General features: G+C 38.2%; 2 protein-coding genes across 3 annotated transcripts; both read left to right on the top strand.

Annotated features, from left to right (window-relative positions):
• The first annotated feature begins 1,274 nt into the window (after positions 1-1,274).
• Positions 1,275-6,296, top strand: snrpe (small nuclear ribonucleoprotein polypeptide E). Its single transcript, XM_044023593.1, has 5 exons — positions 1,275-1,453; positions 2,984-3,010; positions 3,121-3,183; positions 5,016-5,094; positions 6,063-6,296. The coding sequence occupies exons 1-5, from the start codon at positions 1,400-1,402 to the stop codon at positions 6,116-6,118; spliced, it is 279 nt and encodes a 92-aa protein (XP_043879528.1). The 5' UTR covers positions 1,275-1,399; the 3' UTR covers positions 6,119-6,296.
• Positions 6,297-6,756: 460 nt separating this feature from the next.
• Positions 6,757-23,474, top strand: cdc42 (cell division cycle 42). Of its 2 annotated transcripts, none has more exons than XM_044023591.1 (6): positions 6,757-6,840; positions 16,582-16,722; positions 17,184-17,256; positions 17,525-17,634; positions 17,921-18,118; positions 21,984-23,474. In XM_044023591.1, exons 2-6 carry the CDS (start codon positions 16,618-16,620, stop codon positions 22,071-22,073), a joined length of 576 nt encoding a protein of 191 aa, XP_043879526.1. In that variant the 5' UTR covers positions 6,757-6,840; positions 16,582-16,617; the 3' UTR covers positions 22,074-23,474. The 2 variants fall into 2 exon arrangements, with proteins under 2 accessions (XP_043879526.1, XP_043879527.1); XM_044023592.1 differs by lacking the exon at positions 21,984-23,474 and adding an exon at positions 19,484-20,000.
• The last annotated feature ends 1,125 nt before the right edge of the window (positions 23,475-24,599 follow it).

Raw genomic sequence — 24,599 nt, 5'->3', positions numbered from 1 at the left:
CTGCACAAAACCGTTAAATTCCACTCGATGTTTCCTGCAGTGGAAATGCACATATAGTTCCTGCTAAAATCCACGTACAGATTTGAGTAAATGTGTATCTCAGTGTCAGAGTAAACTAATGTTTTTGTTCAGAAAACCAGCAAATAATCCCATTCTCAATATTTATCTAAAATAATTGTGATTAAACCCTGTGCTGTGTTTACAAACTGAAAATGAGAATTCTAGAGGAAACGAGATTAATCTCAGAATTCTTACTTTTTCTCCCTCAGAATTGTAAGATTAAAGTCTATATTCTGACTTTAATCAGAATTCTGGCTTCTTTTTCTTTTCTTCTCTTATTTTCAAAGATGATATTTATGGTTGTGTGGTATATGAAGCACACATCTCAAAAAAAATCGTCATGAAAACCATGTTGGGAGAAGTAGAACGCTCTGGATGGACAATCAATCAAATAGCATCAGAACTTAACAGTAGATACATAGATAGTATCACTGTCACCAACAGCACCATGGATACTTCCAGGTGCCTCCATAGACCTTACGCTGTTTGAGAGGAAAAACAAAGCAATGTTGCCTATATAGACCATAGTTACATTCAAGTATACACAGATGCTTCAAAACCCATCCCAAAACTTAGGAGTAACCCCACACATTGGGGTTACGGGAAATAAAGGACACAATAATATAGATTTAGCAGTAAAATGAAGCAAAACGTAAATGAAGAGCATCATTAAACAAAAACTAAAGGAGAGGTGAGGTTAAAGAAGCGGGAAAGAGGAAAGTGTCATATCAAGGATCAGAATTGGTCATACAGGATTAAATAGTACACTATTCAGAATCAATACACACAAGACAGTTCAGCATGTTCTAACTCCATCCATCCATTTTCTACCGCTTTATCCTCACGAGGGGGTTGTCAGCTGTCCAGGCATGTTCTAAATCAATGTCTAAGTATGAAAAAGAAAGAGAAATTAGGATTCAAAAGTTGAGAGACAATGAAGTGGAGCAATATATGTATGCATATATATGTATATATGTATATGTATATATATGTCTGTGTATATTATATTTTTTAATATACACATATATATTTTTTAATTATATTTTTTTTGCAGTAATAGTACGATTGGACGCGCTCCATACCAGATGGTGGCAGTAATGCACCAAATCGTTGTTTTTCCAACCGCCATTAAACCCCAGCGAAGAAGAAGCAGGTTTGTGCAGTGAAGACCTCCTACCTGTGGGGGCGCTGTTTCGTGTTGTCCTGTAATTGCGGCGCACGCGGAAAGGAAACCCGCCATTGAAGCAAATCCTCAACGTGAGTGTTGCGTTGAAAGCTGTCTCGGTGAAAACAGCAAATATTTCTTTGTTGAAGCTGCCGCGGGTGTTTTGCTGAAACGATGGCGTACAGAGGACAAGGACAGAAGGTCCAGAAGGTTATGGTGCAGCCCATTGTATCCTTTTAATCTCCGTAAACCAAGTCACACGCTCCGAGTGTTTAGCAGCTAACCTAGCCACACAGCGCTTTAGCCAAGTAATCGTTCGTTTTCAATGAACGTGGACGAGGTTAGAGTTTAATTTCAGAGGTGAATACGTGTTTAATCAGGTTATTTCCACGGAGCAGAATTAGTTTGGTTCTTGTAGACGTAGATTTAGCGGAACTCCGTGCAGGACTTGAGGTATTTGTACTGTGTATTGTGTTGTGTTAGCTAACAGTCAGTACTAATGGAGCCAAAACAATGAATTTTATAAGTAGACTTTATATGCGTTAGTGTTTTGAGAAATTATCCAGTGTTGGACCAAATATCAACAGTATGTTATATTTACATTCTCTAATAAGATGATATGATTTTTTTCTATGTGATTTTACAGCGTTTATATTCGCGTTTGTCTTCAAGGTGATTGATGCTAGAACGACAATGTGTTCATTAAATTATCCAACATTCGTAAAGTAAATCATTTATTCTGCTTTTCAGATAAGTGTTAAGACTTTTAATAGGTAAGAGAGATACAGCTTTTAAAATATCAAGCTTTGATGAAATTCTATTTTTAAAATTTAGCCTTATGAAGACTGAGATTTAAAACAAATCCCCTTTACAAGAAGAGCCTTTAAAGCCAGAGCACAGTGCTTTTCTTTTAGGGTTAATGACATATTAATGTAACAGTTACAGAATCATAAAATATCAATATAATCAACAGTAAGTGATCATACAGGACGTTTTATCAGTTTAAACATATACTGCCAGAGTTACATGACTCTATGGCGTGTTTCCAGTGCACAGTTCTGGCACAGTGCAACCCAGCAGTTTATTTTTTTGCTTTTTCATTAGTGATAGTATCTGGTACTTGATTTTGTACCTGCGCTGCAAAGATTCCAATGGCGCATTTCCACTGGCACTACTTGCCTCGCCACGGCATGGTTTAAGTAGCGTTTCCACTAGCATAGTACCTGGTACCAGGTACTATTTTTAATACCTGCTCAGGCGAGGTTCCAAAGTGTGCTGAGTAAGTAACTATGTGATGATAGTTCAGACTGCGGGCCATTGACTGGCCAGAGTGCTGTCACAGGAAGAGATGTCCCACACACAAATCAAGCCGTACAGCGCCCAACTGTAGATCACTTAAAACTACTTAACAATCCTGAAAACGTGGGTTAATCTCCAGCAACTACAGGAGTCTGGCGTAAAGTCACTAGTCACTCGCTTGTGTGAGTCGCGTATAAAACAAAGTCACCGCCGTTTCACTCAGCCGTGCAGTGATGACTCCTGTGAGACCATTCCAAGCCAATGGAGCAGCAAGGTGGATGTCTCTCTTTCCCTATTTCGATATCTGGAAAAGTCTAATGTGTGATCATCAGGCAAAATTATCAGGAAAGAATTAACACAAGTAGCATAAGTAAGTCGCTTTGGATAAAAGCGTCTGCCAAATGACATGTAATGTAACATTTTTGTTTGTCACTTAACTTCCTTAACTCCCCATACCAGAACCTAATTTTCAGGTATCTTCAGAATGTAAGTATTTAGGCCAACATCATTGTATACTCTCTTCTCATTTGATTTTTTTGTGTTGATGTCTGTATGCAGTGGAATTTTCTCACCGGCTATGATTTCCTCAATTCCAGCGCTCGCGTATCCAGGTCTGGTTGTATGAACAGGTCAACATGCGGATAGAGGGCTGCATTATTGTAAGTTATCCATTTGCTCTGTTTCTGTTTGAAGGAACTGTGTAAATGTTTTATTTTTCAATGTTTCAGTGTTTTGAGTATGGCAATTATCAGTGAGTAGTCCAAAGAGGATTCTAACAGCATGGTTGCTTTTGACCAGTCAGATTTGGAAAGTAAGGTTTCTGACTGAGTGACTTGACCCTGATTTATCTCAGTAACAGCCATAATAAGAGTTTGAATTGTCTAAAATCAGGGGTGCCCAACCTTTTTTGACCCAAGATCTACTTTTCAAGTAGCCAACCTACCGACATCTACCAGTCCAGTGTCAACATTGCAAACCCACACACATCGTTTCCAGCATGCAGTAACTAACCTCTGTCACACCCTGACTCTAAAGGCATTACAAATATGCAAGATACACCACTTTGAGGAATAACAAAGTAATTTATTAAACAACTCTCGTAGCTCCTGTGTACTGTTTTAAAATGCTGCTCCAGGTTCCCTTTCTTTGCCAACGCCACATAACACACATACACCCAAAAAATTATTATTTTTTATTTATTCCAACACCCCTCGCCTTGGGATGAGTCCGCAATCCAGCAGTAGACCGCAATCGATTGGTTGGGCACTCCTTCTCTAAATGCTTAGGAAAGGAGCTTCATTGTGTCCTTATCATCTTGAGCGTAGGACACACTGGAGCCATCCTAAGGAAAGATATGCCTAGTCAAAATAGTCACAAATTCTAGTATTTGGCTTAGTACCTACCATACAAGCATTTTTTTTTTAATTATTATTATTATTGTTTTTTGTAATTAAAACAAATTCTTATTTTTCAGATTCTTAAAAGTGATTTTCTTTTGTGTAATAGTGATTCAGACAGACTATTTATACAAATGGACATATAGTCTTGATGCTATGACAGATTTTGCAACTGGAAATTCAGACATCACTTGCAACCAAGTGCCTTTTTGGACAATACCAAATTGCCTTATAAATCAACTGAGAAGTAGAAGATCCTTGTTCTACAGACTTTCATTTTAATGGTTCTTTTTGGAACCAGCACAATGACCCCCTTTGACTTCCATCCTAATTATGAGTCTATAGTTTTCAAACTGGAAGATTACATCAATTTTTAGCCATGTCACAATGCGATATGGACATCGGTCCGATATCAGCCAAAAAACGAGTATCGCATTATATCGGACTGCCTCTCCGATATAAGCGCTCCGATACCAGCACTCCATTCCGCTCCAGCACTTATATCCAGCAGTGCCCGTTGTGATCACATGGGCTCTGTGTGTTGGATGCATGTAGAGACCACATGATCACAACAACAGTGTATGTGTGCTACTGCTATTTCAGAGGTTAAACATTTTTCAGCTGTGTTTTAAATGTGTCCTGAAGCTCCACACACACACAGCGCTAAGTACGTCTGCAGGGCTGGTTTACCTGCGGGACGAGGCACTCAGAATCCAAAATAGTGAAAACAAGGGGGTAGTTCTTATCGGATCGATATCGGCCAATACTCAAGGCTGCTATATCGTTATCGGAATTGAAAAAGTTGTATTGGGACCTCCCTATCAATTTTCATATAGTCTAGGGGTTATTTTTTCATTTGATAGTGTTGAATAATTATGTCCAAGTCTTCCGTCATGTCTGAGTGTTATGATGATCTGCTGTTAACCACTGTCATTTTGAAGTTCCCTATCCATTCATATGACAGGTCTCTGTAACATAAATAGGTTTGCAAATGATTGAGGCTGAAATGGGTCTCAAAGATGTTGGTGATGGAGAAAGGGTGACGTTCCTTTTGTGAGGCAGTAGAATTAATTAGCTTTCGTGTTCTGTCTCAGGGTTTCGATGAATACATGAACCTGGTTCTAGATGATGCTGAGGAAGTCCACATGAAGACCAAGAACAGAAAGCCGCTGGGTAAGAGTAGACCCAACGGTCTGACCTCCTTTTGGTTTGAAACTTTCATGTGTTATTACTGACCTCACTTACGATACGACACACATGCATGTATTGTGGATTTAGTGCAAGTAGCCCCTGTCTGAACATCAGACAAATAACTTTTGAAAATAAGAAGCCATCTTAAATATGGTGTGGATGCAATTGTGCGAGTCATCACCGGTGAAATCAAAATGAAGTTTTTGGATAACAATTAATATCTATAATTACTAATTATATTGAATGACAATTAATATCATATAACTATGAAACATATGCATCATAAGCAAATGTTTTTTCCTACTAAAAATGCCATCCCTCATTAGTCTAAAAACACACAATAAGAAGGTAAAGTAAGGTTAGTAAATCATGTGATGTCATTGCTGAGTATTGTGTTTCTTTTCATATATATTGCTATACACTAAGATGAAGATAAATATAAGAAAAACTAGATAAAAATGAAGGAATTTTATTTATTTTTAATTTTAAGAAGTACATGCTAAAAACACCCTGATGTGAAATAAAACAAGCATTGCTCTAAATGAATTGTGGAGGAAAGGCCAAGCTGTACACTGTTCACTGTAGAGGGCGCACCGATTGTGCCACTGTTGACTGAGTGTGGGGGAAACATTCAGGTGGTTTCAAGTGGTTGTTTGCGATGTGTATATCGTGCATGTTTATCGCAATCATGATATATTTGCGGTATACAGTATTTTGCCACCCTTGTGTTTCTGCTGTGCAAACCAATGCTTACACAAAAATGACGATGAACAGGACACCAGAAGAAAGAAACTGCTAAAAATGTAATAATAAAAACTATTATCTTTTGGTTATTTTGGTAATTAATTAGTTATTTAGTCCAGAAAGTGTTGAAAAATGTCATCAAACTTTGTATCTCTGCGTCCATCTTCCTTATCTGCTCCACCTCCACTTCTGTCTTTGTCTCCCAGGAAGAGTCATGTTGAAAGGAGACAACATAACTTTGCTGCAGAGCGTGACCAGCTAGGGCGATGAAGGCACCCCCAAATCATCTTGCCTTTGAAAGTTTTTTTTCTCCTTGTTTTTCTGTTGTTTTTTTAAATGAAAAAGATCCATCTGTGTTAATGTAACAGGAATATTGTGAGTGTTTCTTTATACTACATGGATCCACTTTGAAAATAAAGTTTGGTTTTTCTTACGACTCATGTCTGAACTTCTCTTGACCCATTTGTAACCTCCTAAACACGTTCACTATTAGGGCCGTTGGGTTACACTGCCCTCAAGTGGCAGACAGCGACAGTACAGTACAGTTATGTAGGTCAAACTCCGGCTTAAAGTAGTGGCTCTTGGTTTCGGACATTTGAGTGATTTTGTCATTTTGTGTTGCTTTACAGAGGACATACTTTCGTTAAATTTAATTTATTCCAAGGAACATTAAGTTGAATTTAGACACGGTCCCCGGTGTGTATGTAAAACCACGTATATAACTAGACCCATTGAGTTTAAATGTACATATCTGTTTGGGAAATACCTAACATTTTTCTATTCTGAATTCATCGAAATATTTTTTAGAAAACCGATATCGGGGAAGAACGGAACATTAGGAAAAAAGGAAACTAAAGATTTGTGTACTCAACAACGTAATTACGTAGTAGTTCATGCAACGCAACGTGTCCCTGTTCCGTGGACTGGGAAGCCCCTAGCGCTGAGCTGCCAACGCCCGGCGTAAAGACCCAAATAGAGGATACGGTAAGAGAAAAATGTCAATATTTATGTAATTATCATGCATCTGTGGTCGACCTGTAGTTTGAATCTCGTCAACAACACATGTGATGTGTACTCGTGTGATTTATTACCTGTAATCATCAGTTAAGATGCATCATTTGGCCACCAGCATCCGCTAAGGTTAGCTCAGCTAGTTAGCCAGGAAGCCGACAGTGGGGGACAGACACACAACGAATGTAATGGACTGCTTAGCAAATCACTGTCGTGGAACTGAATTCACACACATCACGTCGAATTAATTTGTGATTTCAGTTAAATATGGAATCTGTCCGCATGCAAGTGAAGTCAATAAACAGCTCCTCGCTAGCACTTTATTCACAACGGAGCTCAATAAAAAGCCTAACAGACCTTTAACCGCTGTTTTTTCCTGGTAAATTGAAGCATAAGTTAATTGTACAGTTGTATGTTGGGTTGCAAAGCTGCTGGTTCAGTGGACTGAGGTTATTAAAAACACGGACAGCTGGTGGCTTCATCGTCTGTTTAAACCACCGACAGGAAGAAGGCCAGATTGAGGCCGAAATACAGCAGCTAAGGCTGCGTGCATCCGAGCTTGGATATGGTCAGTCTTTTGCCTGTCGTCATTCCCGCTATGCGACATTTAAATAGTTTTACCTTGTCGTTTACGACGATTAGTGTCGTTTTGAGTTTCTCAAATCGTTCGTGGTCACCATGCCAGTCTCTCCGAGTTGCGTTTTTCCATCAATTCGTAGTATGTTGGATGGATAGCACAGGAAAATGGCCTGACTCTGGATTGTATGTTAAGACGTATTAAACGATCCATAACTGAATGTTTTGGGATTAACCTAGCGCGAAGAAGTTGGATAATCCAGTCGTAATTAGTGGCGGGTGATTCTGTCAGTTTTGTACAGATATGCTCTGTGCTCAGATCCGATCACGTTCTGTGATTTTAATGCAATATATTTTATACACGCACACACTGTTCCCTCCAGTGTGGAAACAAGCTTTATGTAGGATGAACTGGCTCTCAGCAGATTTAAATGGTAGTATCCAAGATGGCCTGGCCTCAGTAGTACTGCTGACAGATGAACACAAAAGTGTGGCTGTTGTCCATGGACACAGACTCACTTGGATGTTTTGCATGGAAGTTTGTATATCAGAGTTATATTCACTCTGGATCTTTCGTTTACTCGTTGCCAAAGGCTTAACTTTGTTGTGTTTTGCAATGTTGGGACTGTAATATATGCCTGATTTATGAGTCAGCATAACAATCACAATTATTACATCCGTTCATTAAAATATGCTGAACCTTTGGAACATTGGTCCAAATATCCAGGTAACAGTGAGCAAAGTTTAGACTCGGTGCAGAATGGGAACAGCTCATTTCTTGTTTTAAAATGTTATGAATAACTTACATCCCCAGAACATATGATGTATTTTTTATTATTTTTAGTAACCTGATTTTTTTAAAGCAGCACACCACACAGTGTGTGTTTACATTTCTCTTTTCATCTTTGAAATATTTAATTATACAATCTGATTTGACCTTCACAGACACAAAGAACACTCTGCATCTCATCTGAACCAATAACAAATTGATCAGCTGTGACTGATTTATATAGTTTAAGCCTCTGCCACTGAATCCCAGTCTTTTAGAAGTGATATTAAGTTGTACTAATCAGTAATGGCTATATCTCTTAACTTTTATCTTGCATGTCAGGACATAGAGTACACATTTCATTTATTTTAGTAGTTAACAGGGGTAGTTCAGGTTTATTTGAAGTGTGGTACTTGAAAACAAATTCTAGCCATATAACAAAAGGCTTACCTTATAAAATTCATGTCTGCTTAAGTCTGCAATAGCTTCTCTGCTAACTGCACACTTTCCCACACCAAAGCCCAAAGAGAAAGTCAGCCATTTTACATCTTGGCACACAGGAGTTGTTGATCCTCTGTTGCTTAAGTAAGTTCAGATTTGTTGCTTAAGTAAGTTCAGATTTGTTATTTGTGACTTTGGTATTTCAAATCCTTTTGTTCAGATTTACTGAAGTGACACACTTATCAAATAAGACAACAGTGTACATCTCATGTGTCCCTGGAAGCATTGAAACATTGACTTTCTCTATGGGCTTTGGATCAGGAGAGTAAGTGATTTACAACATCTGTTTCCAGTCAGTAAGTATTCCAGTATTGGCGAGAAAAAGCAGCAACCATATTCTTAAAAAATGTCACTTGAGTGATATGTTATTCCTGGTTCCAGGGGCGCACACAGCAGTCAGCAAGTTAGTGCTGACAATGCGTCAGTTGGGGTAACAAAGAAAAAAATTCTCTTTGGGTAAATTCTTATACACAATTGCTGGACAAGCCAGTGTTTGGCTTCCTTTCATGCCACCTGTTCATAGCTTTACGGTTTTATCCACACAGAACTTTCCCCATACAATCTTTATCTTTATGTGTTGCTGTAATGCGGCTACAGATATACATCAAAATAGGAGAAGGAGACTTTGAGCTTGCCCATAAAGCATGTTTTCCAAAAAAAAAGCATTTCAGTGTTACAAAAACACTGTTTCCGGTAAATAAGCTGATACTAGGGATGCATGATATTGGACTTTTTACAGGAGTGCTTAGGCCGTTAACCAATATTATTTGTGTTATATATGCAGAGGTAATTTAGTCTTTAGAAATTAACACAATATTTATCATATCCATGTCACTGTAGATATACATTTTCATTGTGCAAAATAAATAAACATAAAAAAAGTGTTGGTGAGGGTGCAAGCAGAGATCGTGGGGAGGTAACAGCCTTTTTAGTCATTAGTCACATGGGGGGGGGGGGTTCATATGGTGTGTTTGCCTATATCTGATAATACAATTTAAATCACTATCGGCCGATAGTGATATTTAAGGCTGGACGACATGGCTTATAAAGATTATCTGTATATTTTTAGGCTATATCCCAATATACAAGATATATGTGGCTATAAAGCTGCACTCAATACATTTCTCTGGACTCATGAAGTTTTCTTAAAGGAGTGACAATACACTGTAAAATAAAATATATTCCACTTTTTATGATCTTAAAATACACTCCTTTATTTCAGATAAAATCAGGTTTATTTCTTTGGCCATTTAATTTTAAATGAAGTATATTTGCACGTGTTGAATGAAATGAAATTTACTAAAAATATGGTCACATTCTGCAAATGATGTGTTATTAAGTGACTTTTCAATATATTTTTCAATATATTTAATTTATAATATTTATTTATGTATTCAATATAACAAATATTATTAATGCAACAAATCACAATATGATGATGTTCAAAATCTTGGACAATATCTTGTCTCATGTCATGATATAGATAGATGTAGATATAGATGATATAGATAGTTTTATTGCCCAGCCCTATTGATATCGTGCTGATTATATATAGATTTTACAGTGCATCTTTAGCAGATAGGATATAAAACTAGAGGATTTCCATGATCTCTCATCTCATCCTCATACAGGCAGCAGTGGTGCAAATGAGAAGTTAAAAAGCTGTTTGATAAAACTAACGTGTGTGTGTGTGTACACTGTTTCTCTCTCTCCCTCTTTCTCTCTATGTGTGTTTTCTCTCTTGCCCTCCCTGACTTGTGTCCACCAGTGTCTTCTGTGTGTGTTGTATTTCTCTGTGTAAAGATTTACTGACATGTTTAAAACATCAGGATGTGTTTTTTATGTCTAATTTGTACTTCACAGGAGAGAAACTGTGTTTAAAGTTTAAAGAAAGCCATTAAAACAGTCTTTGAATTTAAATATACTTTTTGTGTTGATTCTACATTCGTTCCATGATTTTATATCAATAAATATCTGTTATAAGCTTCAGGTTTATTTTTGCGATTAATTATAGAAAATTGTGTGATTAAGTAGTTAATTGCTTTAATCAATTGACAGCCCATATATATGTGTGTATATGTATATATATATATATATATATATATATATATGGGCCATTCTACCGAATTCGTGCAAAGTCCAGAGTTGGAAACACATTTTCAAAAGTTGTTTTTTTCCAAAAACCTTGTCCATACATATATTGTACCATATTTCAATGGTACATATCTAGTAAAGGCGCAGTCAAATTTCATATATTAATGTCTGCCTGTTCTTGAAATGTTTTTCAACTCCTGAAATTTGTCACTACCGTAACACAGCAACACACTGCAATAAAAACCATTATATTAATCTGTTAATATTGTGTGTCCATACACCCTCTAAAGAATAATTTTAGTAATTTATTATGAAGGGTTTTACAACTAAATCACTTAAAATTATTTTTTAAACAAAATTTCAAAGTTTATTTTCTAAGACTCATCAAAATTGAAATGCAATCTTTTTTGTAAAATGAATTACACTGATCATAGAGATCTCAGAGTTCATTAGTTATTACATTGAATGTATATTTAACCAATAGTTATCATAAAATGTTATTTAATGACTCAATTCTTATTTTATTTTACAAAACATTCAGTGTTACGGTAGTGACCGCACTGTTACGGTAGTGACTGCACTGTTTTGCTTGTGACCACAGTATTTTGTTTGCAAGGTTGTATTATATCCCCTCAACCTTATTGCTTAATATTAACTCATAACCTGCCTTTTAATGTGAATTTTACAAACACAAATGTTATGTCTCTGATAGGTGAACTTTAGATGTGGGTTGTCTGCAGTCGTGTTGAGAGCTGCCTGTGGGAGCTGCCTAGTGTTTCTCTGAGCATAGAAACAAGATTGTATTTTCTGAGCAACCTGCTTGTCAATGCGCTTCTTAATCCATGTTTCTCTTTATAATTGGCAGACTTGTATTTTTTTCTGCAAATTGTGCATAAGTGTGTTATGGAAAAGAAGGGTCTTTCTGATATGCGCAGGAACTCTGTGCTTCCATACTTCCTTCTGAGTTTTTGTTCTTGCAGAACATTTTGACTTCTCTGGCCTCACGCACAATCTATGGCACCGTTTTCTATATTTTTCTTTCTTCCATTCAAGTTTATTTTTCTGTGGTCACGCATTCCAACGTCTCTTATTAGTCTCACTAGAAGTGCGTGGAGTAACAGTCTCACTAGAAGTGCGTGGAGTAACAGTCTCACTAGAAGTGCGTGGAAGGTAAGGCGGCATGGGAGAAGGCGTGGCAGAGGGTGTGGGAGGTGGCGTGGAAGTTGTGCACAATCTCTCCACCTCTCTTTGACTTTTCACCAATAGCCTGTGATGTTGCTGTCTTTTTCGCCATGATCTTCTGACCTTCCTTTGCTCCCTGTCAGATAAATCACTGATAGATTTGATCTTTCCTCCTTTCTTTCGTTTCTAGTTTCGTTCTCTTTCCTTCTTTCCTTATCATATCAAACACTATTTAGCACTCTGAGATTCTTAAAAATGAAATGTGCTTTACAAATCAAATATAATAACAATATTATTATTATTATTATTATTATTATTATTATCATGTTTAATGAGTATAATGTAATAATAATGATGAAAAATGTCCTTAAATATGTGGAACCGTACACCATAATGATTATGTCACAACCGTAACGTTACAATTCGTTACGGTTGTGACTGTTACGGTTGTGACATTTTTAGCTAATTCCTTGCATAACTCAAACATGCTAACAAGTAATTGGCTAGGAACAGATGTTTGAACAGTTGTACACACAACAAAACATAATATTTTGTTTTGAGCCCCCAAAAGTGTATTTACTTGGAGATAATATGTGTACGGTTGTGACAATTATTAATGTAACATGCTGATTTTCAGACTTTGGAGCCCATTTACTTAAAAATTATGAGAGGTAATATCTCACCATGCAGCCATGAGGGACAGGGATGCAGTGTCATTTCTTGGTCAGAAATTCTGGGGTGTGACTAAAACCAGGCTCCACCCATGTGGTAAAACAACTCGTGTTACGGTTGTGACATGAAAGTGTGGGACAGCATTTTTTAAAGCATGTTTTGTAATTTTAAAAAAAACTTCAAAATGAATCTAAATGTTTTACATTCTGTTTAAAAGAAACCAAACATATATTTTAAAATACACCATTGGAAAAAATGACAAAATTCTTTTAAGTATTATTTTCATGGATTGAAATTTAGGGCTTAGAGATTGGGACAACTACTTCCCAATAGAAAGTACCTAGGAAGGTAGCATAAATGATGATTTTGTATATATTTAGCTTAATTACTAAATAGTTACAGTCTTGTGTTTACCTAGATCATAACATAATCTTAGTAAATATTGAAGGTCTGAATTCTTAATTGTTTTGTTAAATAGTTTTTTTATTGTGGGACAGCAATTTGCACGAATTCGGTAGAATGGCCCATATATACATATATATGTGTGTATATGTATATATATATATATATATCTATATATATATACATATATATGGAATAATATTAAATGAAAAATTGAAAATGAACATATATACATACATAAATACACAATAAAATAGTGCAAATAGTGCAATGTATGTGTATGAGATGGGGAGAGAGGGATGATGATGCTGGGGGCTCCTGAGGAGTGGGACAATTGTCTGATATATTGCCAATCAAACAAGAATTAAAAAGTTCTGAGCTTTTCTCTTTGTGTCTGCTGGACATCACCTGTGCTCTGTTCTTTGATCAAACGTTAGGTGTCTGCAGTTTAGTCCCTCCTCCTGCTTCACTCAGTGACACCCCCACCCCCACTCAGTGGTGCAGAGCTCTGCAGTGGCTTAGCGCTGACATACTGGTTTGTGTACGGGAGAAACGGGGGAGCGCTGTGGTCCACATGCTACACGAGTTGCCTCAAAAATGCTCACTGCATCAAGCTACTTTTTGTCTTCCAGCTTCAAGGTCAATTTAAATGAGGTTAATTTCCCGTAACAGCAGGAAAACAAATGTAAATAGTCAAACTAATGATGGCTGAGTGTCGTGCTGCAGCTAGCAATTGTTTTCATGATGAAAATGACTAACTGATTATGAAAATAATCTTTCATTTCATTCAGTGCTTCAGCACTGTTCTTGTCAGCTCACTGTCACTGTCATGGTTTACTGGGACACTGTAGTAGAATGGTGTATCTATAATGTTAGTCACTATTATGTGCTTTTCTTTCCATGATCAAAGGCTCATTCATGAAGAAGACACTGTCTTTCTGTGCTGGTTGTGGACAGGAACTGTTTCTTACTGTCATGCAGCTGAATCTGTGACCTTTAATGATGGCATTGTTTGGTTCCTGACAGTTTTCAGGACCTAGTTCTCCCCCCCTTTTTTTTTGCACAGTTTAAACTATAGTATATATCTATTGCTCCAGCCACACATCAAACTGTATATATGTATATGTCAAAATGTTTGTTTCCATGTCGATAAGTCCAGTCTTTCTTAAGCACACCCGCTGCTCGGGCTGCACGATTCTTTTTGCTTAGAATTGAGATTCTCTGGCATGATTTTTTACAAATGGAAATGTTTATTGCACTCATGAACAAAAGATTAGAAACATTCAATAGGCATTTAGTGTTCTTTAGACCCTGAATTATTGTTTTTATTTTTGTAGTGACTTAAGTGACTTTTGGTGTGTTTTCACTCACTGGACTCGTGACGTCATAACCAGGGAAAATGCGTCGTCAGGCTGCCGTGCACTGATTGGTCAGAGTACCGTCACAGGCAGAGGCACAAGAATCTAAGCGAACAAAGCTAAACTGTAGATCAGTTAAACAGACTTAACAATCCTGAAAACCAGGGTTAATCTCCAACATTTAGCAAGGAAATGTCTAAAATATCATTATTTAACAGACAGACAGCACTGCTGAAAGCCGAATGCAAACCTTTTTTTGGCACAAGTTCGTGTGATTGTGTGATTCTCATCACTACCACCTGGGTTTTTGTTTCTCCTTTCTCCTATGTTCTGTGCCACACTCACTCACTCACTCACTCACTCAGCGCCGCTGTTTGTAAACTCTCAACTGCAGACGGGCTTCTGGCTCCACTGAATCCTGTGATGTAAAGGCTTCATGTGGTGAAAGAGACAGCTAGAAAACTCAGAGAGGAAAACAGGATTGTTCATTTGTGATGCACCTCATGAAATGCAGACGAATCGTTGTCATTTAGAAATGAGATCACATGTAGTTGTCAATCGAGATCGCAGGTTTTTTAACAATAGAGTCAAATATGCCCTCATCACTGAAAACATAGCCAGCTGTTTTTTTCCGATTATAAAATCATACATCTGTGATATTATAAGAAATATGTTAACTGCTTTTTCTCACCTTTGTACAATATTCTCACTCTGCACCAACGACCATAGAGAAAATCAGTGGTTTTACATCACAGCACTCAGGAGTCGATGCAGTGCTGCCTCCATCAGCAAGTTTACAGTCTTTTTTTATTTCAGTGTTTAAAATTCTTTGTTTGGGCTTATGAAAGAGACACAAACATATCAAATGAACGATCCAGTTTGAAAATAGGAAAAACAAAGGAGCAAAAGCATTCTTAAGATTGTATTTGGTTATGTGAATGTCTGGTATCCCCTGTGTCTATTTCTCATGCTGGTCGCTTGCACAGACTCACACAGCGTTGACTATAATGTCAGAACTTCACACAACCACACTTCAAAAAACCTGAACTACAACTTAATAATGTACAATAACACTCAGATCATATGACCCAGTATTCATTGACATATTTTATTATGTAAATGTATTGTTGTTGAGAGAGAGAATTTTATGGACAGGGGACAATGCCAATCTGGTGTTTTCTCTTTTCTACCATATGTACTCCACCCAAATGGATTTAAGTGAACACATGAACACAGCCACAAAATGTGACTGTGAAGTACATTGATACTGAAATAGTTAGGGCTGCAGCTTATGATTATTTTTATAATTCATTAATCTGTCGATTCTTTTAATTGAAGTAATTGTTTGGTCCAAAAAATAGTGTTTCTAAAACCTGGAAATGATGTTCTCAAATGTCTTGTTTTGTCCACTAACCAGAATTATTCTGTTGATTTGTTTGTTCTATGGAGCAAAGAAACCAGAAAATATTTATATTAAAAAAGCTGAGAAATAAGAAAACAAAAAAAAAAAGAGAAATAGAGCTTTGCACCCATATACTTGTCATTACAGTAGACTTCCCCTCACAGACGAGAATCACTAGCACGTCACACGTTTGTGGCGTCAGCTTCTCAGTACTGTCATTCCTAAATGGTTGAATAACTGCCAAGTATCGAAAATGAAAGTTCTCTTGGATAAAGGGACAGAAGCACTCACTCATGGGACAATTCTTAACTGGTGGTGACTAGAGGAGGTTTTCTTCTCATGAAGCTCACTGTGTCCATACAGTTCAGGCTTTCTTTTCTTTTCTTTTTGAAGGGATTACTGACAAGTTTGTCATGGACTCTTCTGTCTCCCCATGCTCTGCTCTATGCTTTCTTCTCCCTCCATGTCTCCTACTCATACAAAACAATGTCCATGTGGTATAGTAAAGATGCAACTAAGACCACGGTTATCCACAGATTCAAGGCTGCAAATGATACCAGTAATAATATCTTGTTTAAAATGTTACCAAGAGGATACAATGAAATGTGTTTCTTGTTATTTGACTTCATGTAAAGGCTATATGTGTGTTCTGTGTAGATTATAGGTCTTGATATTTGATGGGGAGAGTTGTCTGCAACTTATTAGTGCCTGCTGTGAATTAAAAAGTTTTTTTCTCTCCATTTGTTTTTCTGTTACAGATCTTGAATGAATAGAAAAGACTGTCAAACACAGCTATGCAGACCATCAAGTGTGTTGTAGTTGGTGACGGTGCTGTGGGTAAAACCTGCCTGCTCATCTCTTACACCACAAACAAGTTTCCCTCTGAATATGTACCTACGGTAAGTGTACGCCTGACTGCAACATTACAGATGATAACTGCCAGTGTGTAGAAACGCGTAGCTGTTAATCAAACTCCAGTTAGTCAGTTTCTAGCTCAATGGACAATTTAACATTGATACTGTTTTATGAGGAAATGTTGTGTGTGAAAGCTTAGCCCCGCCCTGTGAGCTGATGTCATCGATAATAGTTTAACAGCTTAAAACACTTCTACATAACACAGGATTGGGAAGCTCTCTGTGCACCATGATTCAATTAAAATTCAGAAATTTAATGAAGAATTGGTCTTTGAACATGGGGCGTTTAATGCTCCGCAATCAAATAATCAGATGTAGTAACTTCCAAAAGACTGTGTGAACCCGGCAAAGAGACATCGGACCTTTAACAGCAGTGATGAAATATTTTTCATTCATTCTTCACTACTTTATGATGATTGACTTGAGTTTTTTTGTCTGTGTTGCAGGTGTTTGATAACTATGCTGTTACTGTAATGATTGGAGGTGAACCCTACACTCTGGGCTTGTTTGATACAGCAGGTATGTCTTTTCATTTTCTAACCATCACCCAGGTTGTCCAGTTCATTATTTTCTGATTAGCACTATTCTGTTGTGAAATGTTTCTTAAAGTGCAATTTAAGTCTCAATAAATAGAGTTGCAGTGTCTTTGTGAATAAACACACATTTACTCTTTTTACAGATTTTGAATGCAGAATATGAGTGATATAAAAAAAATTGGCCTTTAGATTGGAGTATTGTTTTGGTTGTGTTGCTGTGATCTGATCCTGTTTTTCTTTGGTTTCTCCAGGTCAGGAAGACTACGACAGGTTACGACCTCTGAGTTATCCTCAGACAGACGTCTTCCTCGTCTGTTTCTCCGTCGTGTCCCCCTCCTCCTTTGAAAATGTTAAAGAGAAGGCAAGTGAAGCCCATCTTAATGAAGTCTTTTGCTGTTACATTCGTATTATTATTGTCCTGAAAAATGTCTGAATTCCACTTTGGTCAAAAATAGTCACATGTTCTGTTATTGACTATATGTCAGTCTTTGTGGTCTGCATTTGAAGTCAAGTAGTAGCTCATTAGGAACATTGTCTGCTCGTGCTCCATATTTCTACTGTTGAAGTGCTACTACTGGGAAGTCTGCTGTATGAAACTTGTGATACAGTGTGCTGATTGTAGCCCCGTTGTTGGTTTGTGTTTCCAGTGGGTTCCAGAGATCACCCATCACTGTCCAAAGACCCCCTTCCTCCTAGTTGGGACGCAGATTGACTTGCGGGATGATCCCTCAACTATAGAGAAGCTGGCAAAGAACAAGCAGAAGCCCATCACTCCAGAGACGGCCGAGAAGCTGGCCAGAGACCTCAAGGCTGTGAAATATGTGGAATGCTCAGCCCTCACACAGGTAATATACTCAAGATGCTGTACTGTGTGCATACACATGATTCACAGTCACATACACACACACACACAGAATGCAATGAAAAAGTCAAGGAAAGTGGAGGTAATGAGGAACCTGTGCATTTCCCCCTGGTCTGTGCATGCTGTGGTGAAACTGAGTTTTGTTTTGCATGCAGGTTTAGTGTCAGTGATGGATATTACTTTTGACTTAAGTTGTTTTATGAATTAAAACTGATCAGTTGTGTCATAAGGCTCAGAAAGCTGTTTGTAGAAATAGCTAGGTTTGTGTTTTCTATGTTTTCTTCTTTGTTGTTCGCCCATCCAGACTATATCAATGACTGCATTGACTACATTGATCCAGCAGATTCCCCATTTTTTTAGTGCTTTAATATGCCAGGAAAGTGTGGATGGCAGGTGTATTCAGAGCGAATTAGTGCAGTTTCACATGGAAACTGAGTCGTGTGCATGTAGCCACAGAGCTAACTGTGTTTCTGAGGGACTCTCGTTTCAACAGCAACAAATCAACCAATAACAGCAAATCTTACTTCTGAAAATCAAATGTTTGATGACATTTGAAATGTTTTGGTGAAGTTAATTTGGATTTGGTGATGCAGGTATCACCAAAATGACTGCATCAGATATTGGACAGATACAAATGTATGCTTCTCTATACACAGGCTGTAAATGTAAAGAAAAATCAGTAGCATCATTTTAGCTGAGTCATGTCATGGGCTGTTCATTTCTTCTGTATGGGAGAAGAAGATTTGTTACACAGTTGGAGAATTCTCTCTTTGAAATAGCTTGAAATGTCTGTAGTTGGCAAATGTTAAGGAAGAAGTGGTGTCACGCCAAATATGGAATATTGTACTTTTTTTTTATAGTTTGTTCTTGTTAATGTGTTTTTTTATATGGTTTTATTGATTACTTGATTATTGATTATTATTATTATTGTTCATGGTTTTGTGTATTCTTGAGTTGGTCTGCTTGATCGCTTGTGTACACTGAAGCTTTAAAGGTCAAGGTATGGAGCGAGTAGAGTGAACTCAGCAGCACATACAATATGAGTTAGACTTCACTGGGATGAGAACAATAGTGATGATGGAGCCACGGTGTAGATTTGTACAACTCCCAACTCTGCTACTTCCTTCCTCCCTCCCTCCCCTCTCCCTGGCACCACTGCTGCTCAGATGCCAGTGTCATTTCCTGTTTCCTGTGCTGCCTGTGAAATCCACACTACTGCACGTCACCCTTCATCTCTGTAGCATCTGTCCGTGTTCTGCCATGTTCCTCTCCTCCTCTGCCGTCTCTCACTCTCCGTGTTTGCCGTGCTAACCATGCTCTTGTTCTCTTCCTTCTCCTGTCTTTGTAGCGAGGGCTGAAGAATGTATTTGACGAAGCTATCCTAGCTGCCCTCGAGCCGCCTGAGACGCAGAGAAAGAGGAAATGCTGTATATTTTAAACTCTCTGTGCCATTGCTCTCATGGTTGCCATTCGTCTCCTTCCCTCTACCCCCTCACACTCTCTCTATTTACATCTGGACTAGCCTCAGCCATCTAACTAACTAACCCTCAGTTTTTCTGATCCAGTCTAACTCGCCACAAACTACTCGTCTGTAGAGACACTGCATTGTTGATGACTAATATTTGTTTTGGCCACAAATAACTTGCCAGTGACTTGTTGCCTTTTCTAACTTGTAACTGCTGACACTTGCTTTGCTTGATGTTACTCACTCCATATCTCTTTTCTGGCGTGGTCTTTGTGTCCACCTGCTTCATAAACTGTGACTGCTACAAATGTCTTTTTCTGACTTTTCTTACTTAGTGCTCATTAATGTGACTCTTGTACAGGAGTCATTGTACATGGTGTCATTAGTGGCCATTGTTTGCCCGTCCTGGAGTAGTAGTTAATGATAGGGTTTGTACTACAGTGAGGGCTGTGGCTTTGTGGCTTTTCATGACGTCACACTGAGATCGATCTCAACACGAAACAGAGCTTCCATTTCTAATGCTGTGTATTTTTTGTACTACTGTTGATGTCTGATAAAAGAGCATAAGAATATGACTATGGCTGCAAATACAGAGCGTTCAGAAAATATCCAGACCTCTTCACTTGTTTCACATTTTATGTTGCAGCTTTACAAAAAAAAAAACCAAAAACACTCATTCTATGAAAATGACAAAGGTTAGATAAAGGAATTCTCATTGCAGTCAAAGAAGATTGACTGATGATTTTAATGGACTGGCCATTATTTAGAAACACACTGTTTATCCAACACAAGTTTGTCAAAGCTGATGCTAAGCTAAACCATGCAGTGTAAGGAGACTGGAATATGTTGAGGGTCAGATCTAAAACTGTTCTGATGCACTGAAAGCTCCACAGGTTCCTCTCTGCATTATTACATTAGTTTGTTGTAAGTCGAATCCTTTTAAAGCTGCAGGTGGCTGGACTGATAATGTGTTGTTGAGAGTCATCCACAAGTTATTATCTGCATGCTGTGTAGTATGCATCCTGGCCAAGATGTGCTCACAGCTCCCTCTGCTGGACAACTGTCTGCTGCACTTCTAGGCTGTATATACTGTTTGAACTGTTTGTTAGCACATGCATAAAGCAAACTCAAGCAAAGTTGTACAGCTGCTAACTAAACAGAGCCATAAAGTTACTGTGAGACATAGAATGCAATCAGTCAATGAATCATTTCAGTGTAGTCACTGGCTGCAGCCTTAGTCTGAACTTTCTCTGTCTGTGAAACTCTGCTCATACCCCCCATTTGTCATCAATGGAGTATTCAGTGTAGATGGATGTAAGCAGCATATGATAATGTGGACCAAGTGAAGGGGTGTGGGTCCTGTCTGAATGCTCTGCAGTATGTATTTTAAGTATAAATGTGCCATCAGCTGTGGTGCACGTCCTGCTGTCTCGGCAGGTACAAGATAATTTCACTTAAATCTATGATTGTGTGAAATGACCTGTATAATGAGTTAATAAAGGACAAATGAACGCGCTCTCCTCTCTGGCTCCCTTCTTTTCCCAGTGCTTTGTCAGAGAAGAATGAAGCGGGGTTAGTGAACGCTGCAGGGCTTCACTGGTTTACTGCATTAGAGCAGCTCTGGTTACTTCACATGGCTGAGCTCATGGTGGAAGCAGAGTAACACTCGCCTCTTTTCATGAACATAGTCAGTCTTCATGCTGTAAAATGATGAATCTCAAACGTCAGTGATGTATTAACAGGGACAAACACAGGAGGTGTGTGTGTGTGTGTGTGACACAGTAGCTGTTCTGTTGTTGTGTGTTTTCCCTCCACGTTCTTTTATTTCAGCTGCATTTTTGACACTTTATCCCCGACCTGTTTTGCACAACTAATCAACACAACCACATGCAACACGAAAAAGGAGTTATTCATTCAGATGTTTGTTTGTGTGTTTGTACCCCATTACATGGTTTATAACAGGGGGAGTGGAGGATCTAGAAGTGTGTTGGTATGAGGTGAATCAAGGGCTTTTAGGGCAACTGTAAAAAAAGCAACAGAATGTGTGTATTTCCTGTTTATATAACCTCTTTGTAAACTACACACCTGAAAGGAAGCACTGAAACAGAGCCAATCAGCTGACTGTTTCACTTTGGAACCCCAAGAGAAGGGTGGATATTCTGCTATTATTCCTAATGGAAATGCAAAGAAACACTTCAACCAACTACATTTACTCAAACCTGAACGATCCATTTTTTGTTTGTTCCCTGATTCTTTTTCCTCTGTTCAGCTGAAAATGTGCTTCCCCCTCAACCTTTGTTCTTTTTTATTTCAGCCTTGTGTGTGTGTCTGTTTTGCGATGCCGCCTCATTGAGCCCGTATGTTTGTGTGTTTGTGTTCACAGAAAGGCCTAAAGAATGTGTTTGATGAGGCGATATTGGCTGCACTGGAGCCCCCAGAGCCCAAGAAGAAACGGAAATGTGTGCTGCTATGAGAGGCTCCTACACACACACACACACACATACACACCACCATACAACACATCCTTAAATGCACACACCCACACACACACATAAATAGCCACCTCCCCTGCTCCCGTTACTCCTCCCCTTGCTCAGCCTGATTGACAGCACTGGTCTTCCACAGGGAGACGAGCAAAGCAACATAAGTTTCACATAATTCTCTGCAATAACACGACGCTTCACCCCCAGGTCTGAGTGTGAGACAGAGGAGGAGCTTGATCTGGTCGCCTCAGACAGAGATCCACACACACACACAAGTAGAACTCTAATCTTACATTCATCCTCAGTGTCGTGGCCTCGTCAGCGTCTCTTCGTCCTCTGCACTCACACATATGTGTCGCTGTAACACGTGGGGGGGGGTAGCAAGAGTTGCTAAATGCTGCTAAAGCAATGGCAACACATTGTCCAGCGTTGTTGGATGAACAGTGGGGAGAAGAGCGTCCAGAGCTTTTAATCATCGTTTAACATGACGTGAACATTCCTCAATGCGGCACAGCCACAGAATACATATGTATAAGCCCCTCCCAGCCTACTCATACATGGCTACTCATGCTGTTGCCCCACCCCCTCATTTCCTAAGATTGTCGTCAGCCCCACCAGAAGAATTGCAAATAGAGTAGTTTTATTTTCCTCTCCTGAAACACACGACACGTCTGAGATATTTATTACTCTTCAGTCTGATAGGACAGGTGAATATGGCCATGTAGCAGCCAGTCCTGTGCAGAGCTGCAGTGCATTTGGAGTGTGGCGATCACTTGAAGAGCTAAAGCATCTAGTAGTCATGGATCCACAGGAACTGGCCTTTTAGATGCAGGGAATATAAACAGTGTTAGCGGAGCGAGTGGTGTGTCAGGGACCAAGGGAGAAAAAAGAAAAGGTCCGATTTATACGCCATTGCATGACACTTATAAATATATTGATCTGATCCAAAAGAACATAAATGTTCACTGAACACAGACTCTGTTCTTTACAGCTTACATGTTCTCAAATGATTCTATCAGACTGATATTGTTATTCGTCAAAGTCATCACATCTGTGGGATGTTTTCACATGGAGACGACTGGAACCGCGTTAGGTTTTGTCGAGCAGTTACAAAAGTGTCAAATGACGGAGTATAAATCAGACTGAGGAGCAGGACACTGTCGGACACAGTCATCTGATTTCCAGGTCAGTCTGGTGTGTGTGTCTGTCAGTGTGTGTGTGCAGTCTGCAGGACTCCTGTCCACCGTGCTGCATGGAGCTCAACCCTGGTCTCTGCTCTCAGTGATAATTATAATGTAAGCTGGCACACAATGTTGATGTAGGCTCCAGGTGTTATTACCAAAATCTTTTTTTTCTTTATTATTTCTGTTTGTGCTGTAAGTACATATATATATATATTTATATATATATATATGTACATACAGATGTGTATATATCTATATATATACATACATGTACATATATGTATATATGTTTATATATCTATGTATATATATATACATGCATGTACATATATAGTATATACGTATGTGTATATATGTACATATATACATACATATATGTATGTATACATGTATGTATACACATAAATATATAGTATATACATATGTGTGTATATATATATGTATACATATATGTATGTATACATACGTATATATATATGTATATATATATATATATAAATATAAATATATGAAATAAAGGTTACTTTCACATGTAGCGGTGGGAACTCATCTGAACTCTTCAGCTGCCAGTTTATACAAAGAAAACCTGTGATTGGTTCAGAGTTCAATGAAAACCTCCAGTGACAGAGATGCTGTTTGGTAAAGATCATTTGTTTTTGGTTGGTTGTTGTTTTTCTTTACTGGTGGTCCAGAGTTGAGTTGACATCCAGCCAAAGTCAATATTATTATCATTATTATTATTATTATTGTTGTTATTATTATTATTATTATTATTATTATTATTATAATTATTATAATAACCTGTTGTTGTTTTTTGGTGCAAAACCAAATGCTTTGTCTGAAGTCTTTGTTCTTTGTATATGCATTCTTTTCAAAAATATTAAACTTATACCTTTATTGCCTTTACCTCTGTTTTCCCTTTGTATTTTTTTCATTTGTATTTTGACTAGTTTACTATCCATGAATCTACTTATGACTTGGGTGAGAAAGCAGTGTGTGTGTGGGTGGGTCAAACCTAGACTATGATCCACGAACCTTAAGGATCACAGACGTGATAACACTTTTCAGCTGTTGGGAAGTTTTTCAAGATGAGAAGTCAAAGAAGCACACAAAGTGTCATTTTGTTTAAAAATGTAAATAAAAGTACATCAGCATTTTAACTGAGTCATGTTTTTCATTTCTTCCTTCATGAGACACTCTTAAATGTGTCAGCTGCTTCAACGCGTCAGCACACAATCACTTAAAGCTCCACTATTGGCACATTTCCACCAGCTCTACTCGCCTCGCCATGGCACGGCACGGCACGGCACGGCACGGTTTAGGAGCATTTCC

This window comes from Solea senegalensis, linkage group LG4, assembly GCF_019176455.1.
Source record: "Solea senegalensis isolate Sse05_10M linkage group LG4, IFAPA_SoseM_1, whole genome shotgun sequence".
Taxonomy (NCBI): Eukaryota; Metazoa; Chordata; class Actinopteri; order Pleuronectiformes; family Soleidae; genus Solea; species Solea senegalensis.
The sequence above is the reverse complement of the archived record's forward strand: the minus strand, read 5'-3'. Positions and strand labels throughout refer to the sequence as shown.